Source organism: Colias croceus, chromosome 16, assembly GCF_905220415.1.
Source record: "Colias croceus chromosome 16, ilColCroc2.1".
Classification (NCBI taxonomy): Eukaryota; Metazoa; Arthropoda; class Insecta; order Lepidoptera; family Pieridae; genus Colias; species Colias croceus.
The window spans coordinates 9,983,964-9,997,923 of NC_059552.1; the positions used below are offsets into that span (position 1 = coordinate 9,983,964).

Below are 13,960 nucleotides of genomic sequence, written 5' to 3' on the forward strand. Positions count from 1 at the left end.
CCAGTAGTTCCCGAGATTAGCGCGTTCAAACAAACAAACTCTTCAGCTTTATAATATTAGTATAGATTTACAGCCAGAATGCGTTACATGAATATCAGGAATAAACCTAAATCTGTGATGAAAAAGAAAATAATTTTAATTAGAATAAAGATCAATTATAGGCAATTTAAAGTCGTATGGTATAGTATCATTCAATATCCAACGAAGAATGAAACATAATTTAAAAGTATCTAATTCCACCGCAGAATCCTATTATTCCTAATAGCTTTTCAGTAAAAATGGGAAATATTTCACAAAAAACTTTTATAAGCGTCAAAATTTCTAAAAACATTAAAATCGTTTTAAACTTCCACCTCCTCGAGGCTTGTAATTTTTGACCCTAAAAAGACGCCATCTTGCCGCAAAGTTTAATATTCAAATGAACCCTTTAGGCTCCAAGTAAGCACTTTACTTAAAATATTCTTTTATAAAGAGATTTGTTTTAAAGTCTTGCTTGAAATCACGCTTTTGTGAATAACTAGTTTTAGGTTTACTTAACCCCGTTCCACCTTTTAGGTAACTTAAGTTATTTCTAAGTTATAACATGGCTTTCGTAGTGTCTTTTGATTTAAAATATTTTATTAATTATAACAACAGACATTGGTTTTACTTACATAAATTGGGTTTATTAATTAAATGAATAATGGTGATAGAAATTTATTCCAATTTTAATTATTTTCTCATTACCTCAACCCCAAAACTCATAAATTATTTTATGACCTTATTCATGTTTAACATATTATATTTTTGGGCAAATAATCTATTTCACCTTTGAGCTTAATGTTTTGTTAAGCTAACATACATCTCCCTGGTTCCCTGGTTCTCCCTGCAGCCTGCTCCCTACTAACCTGGTTGCGTAAGGTTTACTGCCCTTTAGAGGTGACCTTTATTTCGAACGAGAATAAAGCGAAAGAATAATAACAAAATAAATAAACGTCTTTAATATTTAAGTATTTCTTATATTTTCTACAACTTAGCTAGGTACATACGTCACATCACCGCCAAGTATCATGAAAAATAGTTCAATGGTTTTCACGTGAAAGAGTTACAAACATACATATTTACAATCCTATAATATTGGTAAGATGTGTTAAAATTAAAAGGCTTATAATAATAACACATTTAATTAATAATAAAAGCAATAAATTCGCTTTCCGCTAACGCTTCCGCTTAAGCGATGCCATCCTGAATGTCAGCCTAAGCTTAGGGCGTGGTCAATATGTTGTATTTTTTAGGCTATGTGGGCGTTGTCTCAATTGATAGCTTGAGGGTGTGTTACAATTGAATATGTGCAAATATTACTGTTTAATAGAAATGCTAATACGTTATAAATTACTTCAATTTATTGTGTTCTTATGATTCCATAACCATTGGTAGCTATTTTTAAAACTATCAAGCCATTTGAATTATGTTTTAATTTGTTCTCTTTACAACAGGATACTCAATCAATATTATAAAGATTCCTATTTTTATTGGTCACAAATATTGAAAAATCGATTCGTCCATTTTTCTAAAGGGCAAAGGTCATTTACTAGGTTCAGGTGCTATTCTCGGCCAGTGACCAAATCTTACGTTAACCAAATATCAAATCAATGTGTAAAATTGTATTATTTTACATTTTCCAAATACACAACAAAATATTTTATTTTCCACACGAAAACGTATTTAACGCCTTGTTGGTCTTAATTATTAACAAGTGTAAAAACTGCAATTATGTATTCAACAATGTTATAGATTAGTTAATGGAGTGAATCGGACAGTTCACGCGAAATTTTAATTAAATTATAAGACGTGATAATTATGTTGTGTATTTCTGGTTGGCCAAAGATTTGTTTTTGTCGATCGTGTCTGGCTACCAACACGTTTTCCTTCCCGTATAAGGCGAAAGCATACATTACTTTATTTAATAATCATTTTAATTAATTTTTAACACATAGAAAAATAGGTAATAACGTTGTTGTATAAAATCTGCTCGACTATCGACTATATACTAGCTTAATTTTCAAGTCACATTACAATATTAATAAGAGAAAAACATAGAAAACATAATTTATTTAGTATCTTACATGATTTGGACCAAAATTTTATTTATTAAATAATTAGATATTTACATTTTTTATTATTAATTGTCTTTTTACCTGCATGGATATTAACACACTAACAATTTATTCCGTACATGGAAACTTTAACTGTATACATGTATGCATAGTTCGTATACAATTTAATCCTATCCGTGACATCCTACAAACATATAAAAAACCCTCATACAAATAACATAAATTGAAACCATCCATTTTGGTTAGAAAATAAATTGTACCTACCTATTTGGGCGTTTCATGAAATGGTAAAACGAGCACGTAATTCAGCGAAGTTAAAATAATGGTTATTAAGGAAAATTATTGCGTAAAACGTTATGTAAATTGATACAACTGGGAAATATTAGCGAGAAGGCCATGAATTGCGTGTTTTAGTACTAAGTAACGTAATAAATTTGTTTGTAGCGTTTTTGGACACCTATGATTATTTTCTCTTTATCGTGAAACTCTCTGGTTATATTTTTGATAAATGTAATGATTATCTTATTACAGTAAGTATATTTATACTTTTTTCAGTAGTATAAGTATCAATTAATGAACATTTAACAAAGACATTAATATAAAACTATCTGAAGTAATATGATATGAAATTTGGTGAAAATTTTGACTGCTACTTTCCAAATTTACGTAATAAGTACTTTTACAGTCGCACTGTATATTTAATTTAAGTAATCTATTATAATAATTGAAAGTTACTACCCGTCTAATAAACAATTACTGACGTAACATGGCTAATTAACTTATAGGATTAATCTAGGTCCAGCCCTAGGTTACCTAGAACGGCAGGTGACCTAGTAATGGTCTAATGAAGGAATTAATGAATAATCCCAGGTTACACGTGTCCCTAATGAATATTTTAGTTAATTATACGAGACATTTTAGGCTCTAATTTTGGGTAGACATTTACGTTATAGGTTTTATTATGTTTTGTTGTTTTAATGGTTTGTAGAAATAAGGTTCTGAATTCGTATATCTATTTGAAGTGAAATTATATAGGGCCTTATTAAAATTTATTAATAACTCTACAACGTTACAAATAAGTACTACAACATGTTAGTTTGAATAACAATTATTTTAAAATATTTTAATCTATATATTATTTTGTGAAATAAAATAAAGGCGTAGGCTTATTTACAAGCGCTTTAAATACTTGTGTATATAATAATCTGAATTAAATTAATTTAAGTTACCAATATCTGCTTGGTTTAAGAGTTAAGACTAATCAATGAAGTGCTCATGTATAAAAAACGCTTACTCAACTTGAGACGTCAAACTCTAACTCTAAATCTTTTTAAGAAGCTTTCAACGGTACTCAAACACAACTACACAATTGAGACACACTTCAACGAGCGATACAAAACAAAAATACATGACCCGTTCGACCCTAAAAATCTTTCTCAAGCCCTAGAATATCTACAGTAATGAGTCCAGCCCCTGTACCATGTTATTTTAAACCAGTATTATTTTCAATGTGGAACAATGACAGTGCTATATAGGTCGTGTAGCGCCATCCCTTTCTGACATTGGAAATAATACTGCTTAAGATGTCATGGTACAGGGTAGAAGTTGAATAATACAGAGGGACCGGCACGTCTGCCTGACCTCAGCTCGAGGAGGCCTTGTGTTAGAGCTATTGTTTTACTCTCTTCAGAGCTGTATAACAAATTAAAGCATAGCCTGTTATCGAAGCTTAATTGGAGATAAGAAATTAATGTCTCTTTGCGCAGTCCTGCACTGCATAAGTATTGAAAAAAAAAAATTGGTTGCCTGTAAAGTCGGTATACGGGCGAAAGTTTTACGTGACAACGACTTTTTATGTCTGTCTCTCTCGCTCTTAGGCGGGCTTACCATGCCCGCGTGCCTCTTTCGGTGACTCATCGTAACGTTACCGAGCGTTACACTTTTTCATAAGTGACTCCCAGCCGCAACCTAATTTAAGACGTTGTCACGTCAAAAAATCTTTGAAGTGATTGTAACAGTCATGAGAACAATATTTCTTATAATCTTATCTTTTCTTTAATTTTCAAGGAGTTTTCTAAAAACTTGTTTTACTGAACAATTTAAAACTAACATACTGTTAAAATCGGACGTCACTTGTCTAAAGGGTACACATTCGATATTCCACCAAAAACATTTTTCGAGCTACACCGAATGATTTTGCGAAATATATTTTGTGCAAATTATTTCATTAAAAATATTTTTTAAAGCTACCCGCAAACAAAGTACATTTTTCCAGATACCCTCATCAGTTTTCATTTAACCCAGTTTACTACAATGCAGTCGCCACAATACTCAACACCTCATAATTAAAACCGCCTTTTCATATTACATCCACTTTGATTACTTCAAAATGAGAATTTTATTTTTACAGTCAAAATTACAGAAATATTATTTTATAATTATTTTTCGTGGAAATTGGTGAAAATTAAAATGCTATTCTATTTAAAAAAAGAACATAGTGGTTAAATTATTCGTTCTTTAATCTATTTCATAATATTACCTTCGTATTAACATTTAAGTATACAACTAAAATATTATTAAGGAAGAAGATTCTTAAAAATTCCTTGACCACACAGTGTGAGATCCATGATGATCCATCCGTTTTTGACGCATTATAGAAAAATAATGACACAAATTTTATTAACCTCCGTTCCACTCCACTGAAATTACCGATAAAATGTTATATGTATATATAACCCTAATCTTTACATCCTATAAAATGCTAAAAACACAACCATTCAATTCAAACCGTTATATTTATGGAATAAACGAGAATGTTCTGGAACACCGTTTCCATGGCAACTTCCCTTGAGGATGTAATAACGGAGATTGTCCCTGAGCGATATAACTCCATATTTATTGTAGCTTGAGGCGAGCGTAGTTTGAACTCAAGTAGCTCCTTGTTAACTTGTACAATAGATTGATCAATTGTGTTTTAAGTTTAACAAGATTATTATAATAATGGATCAACTTTTTTTAACTATACCTAATTGGTTTTATTTAGAAGATTGAGGCTGATATAAAAATATATTGTATATTGAAAGAAAAAATTTACATGATTGAATGTATGTATATTGTATAGGGTCGTAATCAGGCAAATGTTTATGAACATTTATATTATTTTTATTTACTATCATAAATTATAGCGAATCCACTTTCTACAGAAATCTATAAGAATAACTGAAAATCACATAATGAAGAGATTGTTATTTTACCTAATAAACAATTTGCAAGTATTAAATTCAATAAATGAGATTTTTAAATAAATATAATATAAATAGGTTTTATAATAAATATGATACACGATACACGCATCCAATTCAAACACGTTGTTTTGTTGACGATACGGGTACACCAAAAGCGTTTAATTATTTTAAATGAGCTTACAGAATGCACTTTATTTACTCGTAGGTATTACAAAATGAAAGCTTTCATTTTGGGTCTTTGGTGTTTAATTGAACATTACTTACATCTACGTACAGCGTATTTCATTATTTCTAAGTTCGTGTTCAAAGCAAAAGAGACGTTATTGCGTAATAATCAAGATTCATTACCCATTGAATACATATTAATTTTTGTTTCAGGCCTGCTATCATGGGATTCTGGCGAACACCAGGTCGACTTGGAGAAGGAACTGGCTACCCTCACGGCGCAGGCACCCGAGGGGGAGGAAGCCAGATATGGTATGTATACGTATTAAGAATATTTTAAAGTATTTTATAAATATTTGAAGAACTCGCTAATGTAAATCAAACAACACGGCTGCAAATCCCAAGATGTGATCAATTTTCTTCGATTTTCAAAATGTTTGGGGCATACAAGTTTATATAAAAGTAACTGTAATTAATAAAGGTTGATCAATAATGTATTTAAAAATTCCAACCTAACCACATAATAATTAATTTGACACATCAGTAGTTACTCGACAAATAGCACGCAGTAAAAAAATCGAAGTGTTTATTAGATTTTCTTATTAGAAGAGGTTTGAATTAAGTACCTTTGATACCTTTGATATTTGATCTTTTCAGTAAAATCACGATACAATTTTCTACCTTTTTTACTTTTTAATTCGTTTAAGTAATTATCCCAAATCCTAAAAACTTCATTAGAATAAATAATAAAGGAAAACGAAAATTATTCTCCCTTTGAACCCAAATCTCGGAGTTTTTCGTAATATACTTACAAGGGTAAAAACCTTACTTGAGATCGCTTAATTATGTACAAGTTACTCGGGAAAATCGGATTATCCTCGTTTTCTTAGTACGAAAAATGGATTAAACTAATCCAAAACATTTAGGGACCAAACAGCTATACATAACTTTAGGTTGTGCGTTTTAGATCGATATAATTCGTATTTAACTACTTAATTTACAAATTAGTATTATTGTTTATAAATCAATTAAAAAATGATCGAAAAATACGTGAATTTTCGTGAACTGAATTCAATTAATCTTTGTTTTTTTTTTTCAATATTAAATGCTTTATAAATTTTCTTTAAAACTTTATATGAAAAAAATAATACCTAATAATGACGAACAAGCGATACTAATTAATTACCATCACTAGAATTATAATAATTTATTGCAGTAAATATTATGAACTTAACAATTCGTCCACATTTTCATCACTCCGTATAAACAAGGCAAGATAAACAAAATTTATGTTAGGTATTCACGAAATATCTCAGACTAGTTCAGTGAGCTTGAAATTTATCTCAACGCTCCAGTTATGTAAGATGAACGGCTCTTTTGTTCAATATTCTCTACACTTTAGACGATAAATCCGCTTAATTTTTTGGAAAAAACCAGCTGGAAAGATTACGATAAATGTCTGAGAAAAATTTTTTTGGGAGATAAGGTCTTAGAGGGATTATACGCCTTTCGTTGTGTATGTTACAGTCAAAACCCTGAACCAGTCAATATCATTATTGACCGGTAAAATTAGTCAATAACCTTATTGACTGATTCAAAGAGCAGACATTCAGTCAATATATGTTTTAACCAACGTACTGAATAGATTTTATACACTTAAATCTTTCTGTAATGGGCAAGTAAAACAATATATATAAATTAAACATTTTTGCACAATACACAATACTGTGACACAATTCTAACATATGTCTGCTTATTTATAATATCTTTACTGAAAAATTAAACATGAAAGAACATGTTTCACACTTTTAACTCTAAAACCAGAGAGCAACTAACGTTGAAATTTAATTTGCGCAGCGAATATTATGAAATTCTTTACCAAAGACTGGTTAAATGACAAAAAATGTGGAAAAAAATTCAAACCTTCGTGTGCCGTGACACTTGACGTTCACGAAATGTCATGATTTAACTGAAAATGTTTGAAGCCTTTGCGACGCAAGGCTGGCAAAGTCGCGTATAATTAAAGAAGATTTCTTTCTTTACGATCTTTAAACGTGTAACTTTTTATAATTAGAATTTACAAAGAGAATAAATTCGACAAGACATTTATTTTTTGACGCGTTTTTGCAGCTATCTACTCTTTAGTGTTATTGCAACAAAAATAAAAGATGTAATATTGGGTTATTACCTTAATATTGTTTTACTCTTAAACGATACTATCAAAAAATAATCTTATTTCCGCGTATCAGGCTATGATTTTGCCAGAATTCCCGATTCTTAATAACCACAATTTTGTCTACAAGTTGAAAATAACTTGAAAATCTTAAATACAACAAACCACTAACTAATACGCTAAAAGCTGACAATACATAAAGCGTCTCTGGATCCTAAAGCAGTCTCAAGCGACATGAGTCGTGGTGCATTGCGGAGATTTGTCGAATTCCACATTTATACTCAAATTGTTGAAACGTCTGTCCTAATTATTTTGTCCGCAAATGTCTGCCGTGTGAAATAACTTCATTTCAACACTGAATTTCAGTAAAGTACATATTCAGGTTTTAATCATGAAAACTATTGACGTAGGTAGTTAGCTGAATATTGTAAGTATGGGTTGTCCTGTGTTATTTTTAATAAAGAATTTACTTTATTAATTATGTGAAATCATTCTCTTCATATAAACTACGGTTATTTTCAGTAGCTATAATCGAAAACAGACGGACGCGGAAAACTGCGTCCATATTGAGTATAGTAAAGTTTTTAGTTAGATATACTCGATAATCAAAATTATAAGAATTGAAGCTTAGTAATAATAATTAAAAATAATAAAAAATATCTCAAAATAAAAACTGTTTCTTTTTTGGACCAAGAGACGCTTAAATTCTCGAAAAAGCGTATCTCTAACATAAAATACTTATTTGAAGTAACTAAGGTGAAAACGGGATACTCAACATAAATCTGAACAAAGGGAAAGGGATGATAGCCGAAGGGTGTGAACATTATTCTCCGTTACGTGACAAGGTCAGGGGTAATGGTCTCGGTTTATTGGCCGAATTAGGATTAATGTCTTATTTCTTTTACGCTTTTGTTCTTTTTTGGGAGGGAAAGTGATTTACAGTTTTATATAGGGTAGCAGGATACGTGTCTTCATGGCAATGTTACTTTGATTATTATTAGGCTTTCACATCTTACGTATTACATAATATCTACTGCGCTAGAAAGTAATATTATAAGCAGTATAGTTAAAATTATAAAATTGAAGATATATCTACTCTTTTCCTTTATTACAATCGATAATGGGAACATAGGATAGGACTACCATCAGCGAATCACTAGCTTTTCCCCGCTATGATATAAAAAAGCTACTCTATTCAAATGTTTTATAGCAGGACTATTATAAAAAAATAAAAAAATAAATAATTAGAAAGAAAAGAAAGAAAGAAAAGTTTATTTAACACCACACACATAATAAAAGAAAAAAAAATACAAATAAAACAAAAGCAACAAATGAAATAAAAAATAGTGACTTATTCCTAATCAGTGTATAATAACGTTAATATATTTCTCAACTGTAACATGGAAGGACATCGGTACCCGTAATACAGACTATATAGTCTAGTACGGGACCATCGTTTTATATTTTGTAATTGAGGTTGTGAAATAAAGATATTTTTATTTATTTATTTATTATCATCTATTGAATAAAGTTTTATTTAAAAATCTAAACCAATGCACTTCTATCAAGGAGCAACAAAACAAAGTACAACTACTTATGTAATTTACAATACGTCCTACAATAACAGCACATTTGTTCTGCAGGCGAGCGTCTGATCCAGTACGCCTCCGAGAACCTGGTGACGGAGATCCTGATCCACCCACAGATGAACACGCTGATGCAGTGTATGAGGAACCTGCTCAGCTCGTTCACCCGACATAGACATTTGATCCACGCCGGCTACACCTTCTCTGGGAACGGCTCTTGGATCATGCAGGTAAGACTACTACCACTACTGTAGTAGTGTACTACTATCTACCACTACAACCTACGATAAACAAACAAACAAACAACAAAAAATAAAGTTTATCGGAATAATTCACACATGATACTTTTTTAAATTCCACTTTTCGTGTTTTACTCACATTCTCATAGGTTTTTAATTAATAAATATCTTCAAATGTTTGTAAACGTAAGCAAAGACGTCTGAAATTCATTTATTTAAAGAAGTAATTTCCTTTAGAATATTATTTATTTATTTATTTATAACACTTTATTGCACAAACAAAAATTAGGACAAAATAACATTAAAATACAAAAAAAGGCATAGTTTGTACAAGAGGCGGCCTTATTGCTGAGCAGCAATCTCTACCATAATATTGTTCGTAAGTTGTAAAAATTGTTACTCCTTTCTGTACAAAAGCAAATCAGCACGTAAAAATAAAGCTTCATTAAAAGTTAAAACCAATAAATCGTTTCCACTTCGTATATTCCATAATCATAACTTTGTCGAAGCAGCAAGAAAATGTTCTCTTAAAAATATAAATCTTGCGATTTCTGCCTTTGATGGCTCCTCCAGCTTCCATTACTTTCAATAGGTCTTTATCTCAAGCGCCCTTATCGCGGAGCTTTCACAAAAACTACTTGAATTCGCTCCGAGCTGACATTTCTCTTGTGATAGGTCATGAAGTTTTAATTGTACGGATAGCATAATGCAGGTTTAATATAATTCTGTACGTTAATTTGATGAGATCTCCATTAAAGTTTAGTCAAATTATTTTGTACAGTCTTTTTGAAGATCTGACGAACCATCGTTATCATGTAATGATATATCTCTACAGAGATCCCTACAATATCTCCATTTATCCACATTTGTATTGGAATTTAAGTCACAAACCTTTAAAAATCTAAATTACTTTCCTTAGGCAATCGAAAAAAAACAAAAAATCCGAACACAACATCGCCAAAACACCACAAATTGAACTTAAGCCCATTATAAATTCAATAAGGATGCAAATGTGGAATACATTTGCATCTAAATAGCTTGGAATTAATGCACAAAATGCAAATGGTGGAATAGCTAATAAATTGTTAGGAATTCAGTTAAATTGTACGCCAACAGAAACGTTGCAATTAGCTGAGAGACGCTTATTGAGTTTTAGCTTCAGAAACGCAGCTTAACTGTGTGTTGTGCAGTTTAAATACTGCTATAGAGATGTGACTTGTGAGTGAAATATTCAGTATAGCAAAGAAATAAGAATTATTATGATTCGAACATCCTACCTTATTGAAGTGAAAACTTCTTTAGCGGCGTTGGGTATAAAATCTTAAACTCGCGTCAGGACACGTGGCCTGATCGAAAAAGCGTAAGACGGACTTTTTTTTAGCCCTTATATTCTATGCGTAAGACGGATACCCGAAAGGGGCCAGGACATTTAACCTAACTGCATTTTTTAATATTTTCATGTATTATGTATCTTTTGTTGTAAACTGTATCTAAATGTCATGGATTATAAAGGCTAAATAAATAAATAAATAAAAAGACGGATACCATTCCAAAATATCAAACATGCTGAACGTTAATAATCAAGTTTTCACTTCTGCCGGCACTCCCGGAGTGCAACCCGTCTTTTATAAAAGATTTTTCTTTTATTTAATTATCCTATTTTAGAAGCCTTTTCTTAAAAAGTTCATTGTTCAACACGTTTCAGTCAGCGATATTGGACATACGAAACAAATTTAAAAAAAATATTGCATTTTGTGTAACATTAGTGGTAACTATAGAATAAACTACCTATATACAAAACAATTGAAATATACAACAAGCTTAGTATTGAAAGATGTTGAGAATATTCGGTTTCGTAAGCGAAGCAGAAAAACGCTTTGTATTTAGATCATACACGTACATACAATATTCTCGAACAATTTGTGAATGTTAACCAAAATGTAAAATCAAAATTAGCAAATAAACGGAGACGTTTTCCGACGGTTTTAAAACGATTTAAATAAACCAAACATGTCAGAGAGGCTTAAAACTGTCATATCGTGAAACGGGCGGAACGGAAATTAAACTTCCAAATTTAATTTTATACAGATAAAATTGTGGGCTAATGAGAGCATTGGGTCAACTCGTGCTTGAGAGAACTTTTTGTGGAGTTTTTAGATTTTAAATCGGTGCGATAAACTGGCTATGGTTTTTTTTAATTTCTTATTGTTGAAAGAAAATTTAGTAATTGGTTTACAAAATCATTTATTTTAATGTACAAACACATTTAGATAAACGTTAATTGGTAAGTCGATCTTTTACATAATTTTAAATGAATTCAGTTTTATTATAATTTAGGCAGTTTCGTTCTGGATAGTAAAATTTTTTATATAATTTAGGCATTTGTTTTATATAATTTGTACTAGATAGAAATATTTATAATTTCCAATAGGATGTTCAAAATTTCAGCGTCGAAATTAACATAACATTTTGTACAATAGCCTCATCTCCTGTAATTGAAAACATTAAACAATGCTAATAAACATTACTTAAAGAGAGTTAAATTAAATTCTGATGTTTATAAAATATGTCCATCTCATGCAAACATAGACACATAACTATAAATATATAGTGAATGAATATCATGAATAGCTGGATCGATTTTGCATTTTATTTGGTAGAAATTAAGGACTTTAGCAGATTTTAAGCATCGGAAAGTCTTCCCGTCACTACGCTCCATGTAAACTTTGGGTTGATAATATATAAATTTTCGCATTTAAATCCGTAAAATTCTTCAATTTCTATAAGTTTAATATCATATATTAATCTCGCTTTACATTAATATAACTTTTACACATTTATATTTATAACTCCCTCTTCCAGGACGGTACATTCTCGCTAGCCGACTTCACAGACGCGTACCAAGAGAACGAAGTACAGCGCGTGATCCGCGCATACGAGAACTCAATCTCCATTGACATACACTGCGCGGCCGCGGGCGACTGGGCGCGCCTGCCGCAGTCCCCGGCCGCCAAGCACTGCGCCATACGCGTCAACCCCACGGACATTATCGACTCGGGCTCGCAACCCATCAAGGACTTTATCGGTGAGTGCTAAGGTTCCAATTTGACCAGTCAAATTTTGCATCCACAAAACACCCCCCCCCCCCCCACTTTTTGCAATTTTTCAAACAACACGCAATTTTGTACTGCGCTATAAGTGTCTACCCCACGGACATTATCGACTTGAGCTTAAGGTAAGGTTCAAATTTGAACAGCAAAAGCTGCGTCCTGAAAAGAAGGGGAATCTGTTTTGCGCCATCCTTGTCAACTCCAAGGACATTGAGTTGTTGAGGTTGAAATTAACAACAGCAACAATTTCATCCACATAAAAGGGAGGGAGAAGGGAGAACATAAAGAGATGACTCTTGCGCATATCTTTGACATAGTTTAACTTGCCTTAATTCTTTTTAGCAATTTAGGTGCAGCGTCGTTGGAAGCTACCTGTATAAAAGCATTTTTAATGTAATAAAACAATTACAAACAGACATTGTATAAAAAAATAAGTAGAAACATTTCACCGTTCTATAAATAAACTCAACTACTGTATAATATAGTAATAGCCTTACGATCTAAAACAATTCTACTAAGGCTATTAATATGACTCCAATAATATCCTATAATCAGAATGAATTGTAAATGTCCCCACATAATGTTTCACAAAACAGAACATTTGCATATGAATATCACAATTTGCTTCAAAGTTATGCCTCGAGGCTCGAGAGCTAATCATGCCTCTTGTTCTCTATAATGAATAATTAATTCTAGCATATGTTAGGTCTCAGAATAGTCTAGATTCTAGAAGATTAATGAAGAGGTGGTTGATTGAAATTATCTAGCATTCAAAGCAGTCAAATAAAATTTTACTCATTTGGTATACGTCGATAACAAATTTTTCTTATAGAAATTACAATCTATATATCTTTCATTATCTAAAGGAATATACTAATTATCTGTCACAATTACCAAATTCTAAGCAAACAGCACATGTTCCATGAACTTCACCCGCATTTAATTAACGCGGTAACAAAACACATGTCACCCCTAATTCCTAATTAAATTCCAATATCATGTCACACTGTCTCCTTAAACAATTACACATTTAGGCAGGTTCACACAGAGCGAGCAGCCTCGCGAAGCAATTGCTGTGCGAAGCAGCTCAATCAGTATATACGTATCTTGTTCGAGGCAAATGACAGCATGTAGGTAGATACGCGTTTTCGCAGCCGATTTCCTCGCGAGGCTGCTCGCTATGTATGGTCACTCTTAATACCATGTCACATTACACCCTCTGTCAAATTAGACAATGTCAATGTAATTGGGTATTCAAATCAGTGTTACAAATTCCACGAATAATTTGGCGAAGTTTCGCAAATTGTGACAAGTTACACTAACGAGACGAAGTTGAATGTTGAACA

General features: G+C 31.6%; 1 protein-coding gene across 1 annotated transcript in view; it reads left to right on the plus strand.

The window, feature by feature from the left end:
• LOC123698746 (microtubule-associated protein futsch-like) overlaps positions 1-13,960 on the plus strand; it is a 101,208-nt gene that overhangs the window by 52,583 nt on the left and 34,665 nt on the right. Inside the window, exons 2-4 of the mRNA XM_045645494.1 lie at positions 5,720-5,818; positions 9,323-9,495; positions 12,367-12,589. Coding sequence (XP_045501450.1) covers positions 5,720-5,818; positions 9,323-9,495; positions 12,367-12,589 — 495 coding nt within the window. The remainder of the gene's footprint in view (positions 1-5,719; positions 5,819-9,322; positions 9,496-12,366; positions 12,590-13,960) is intronic.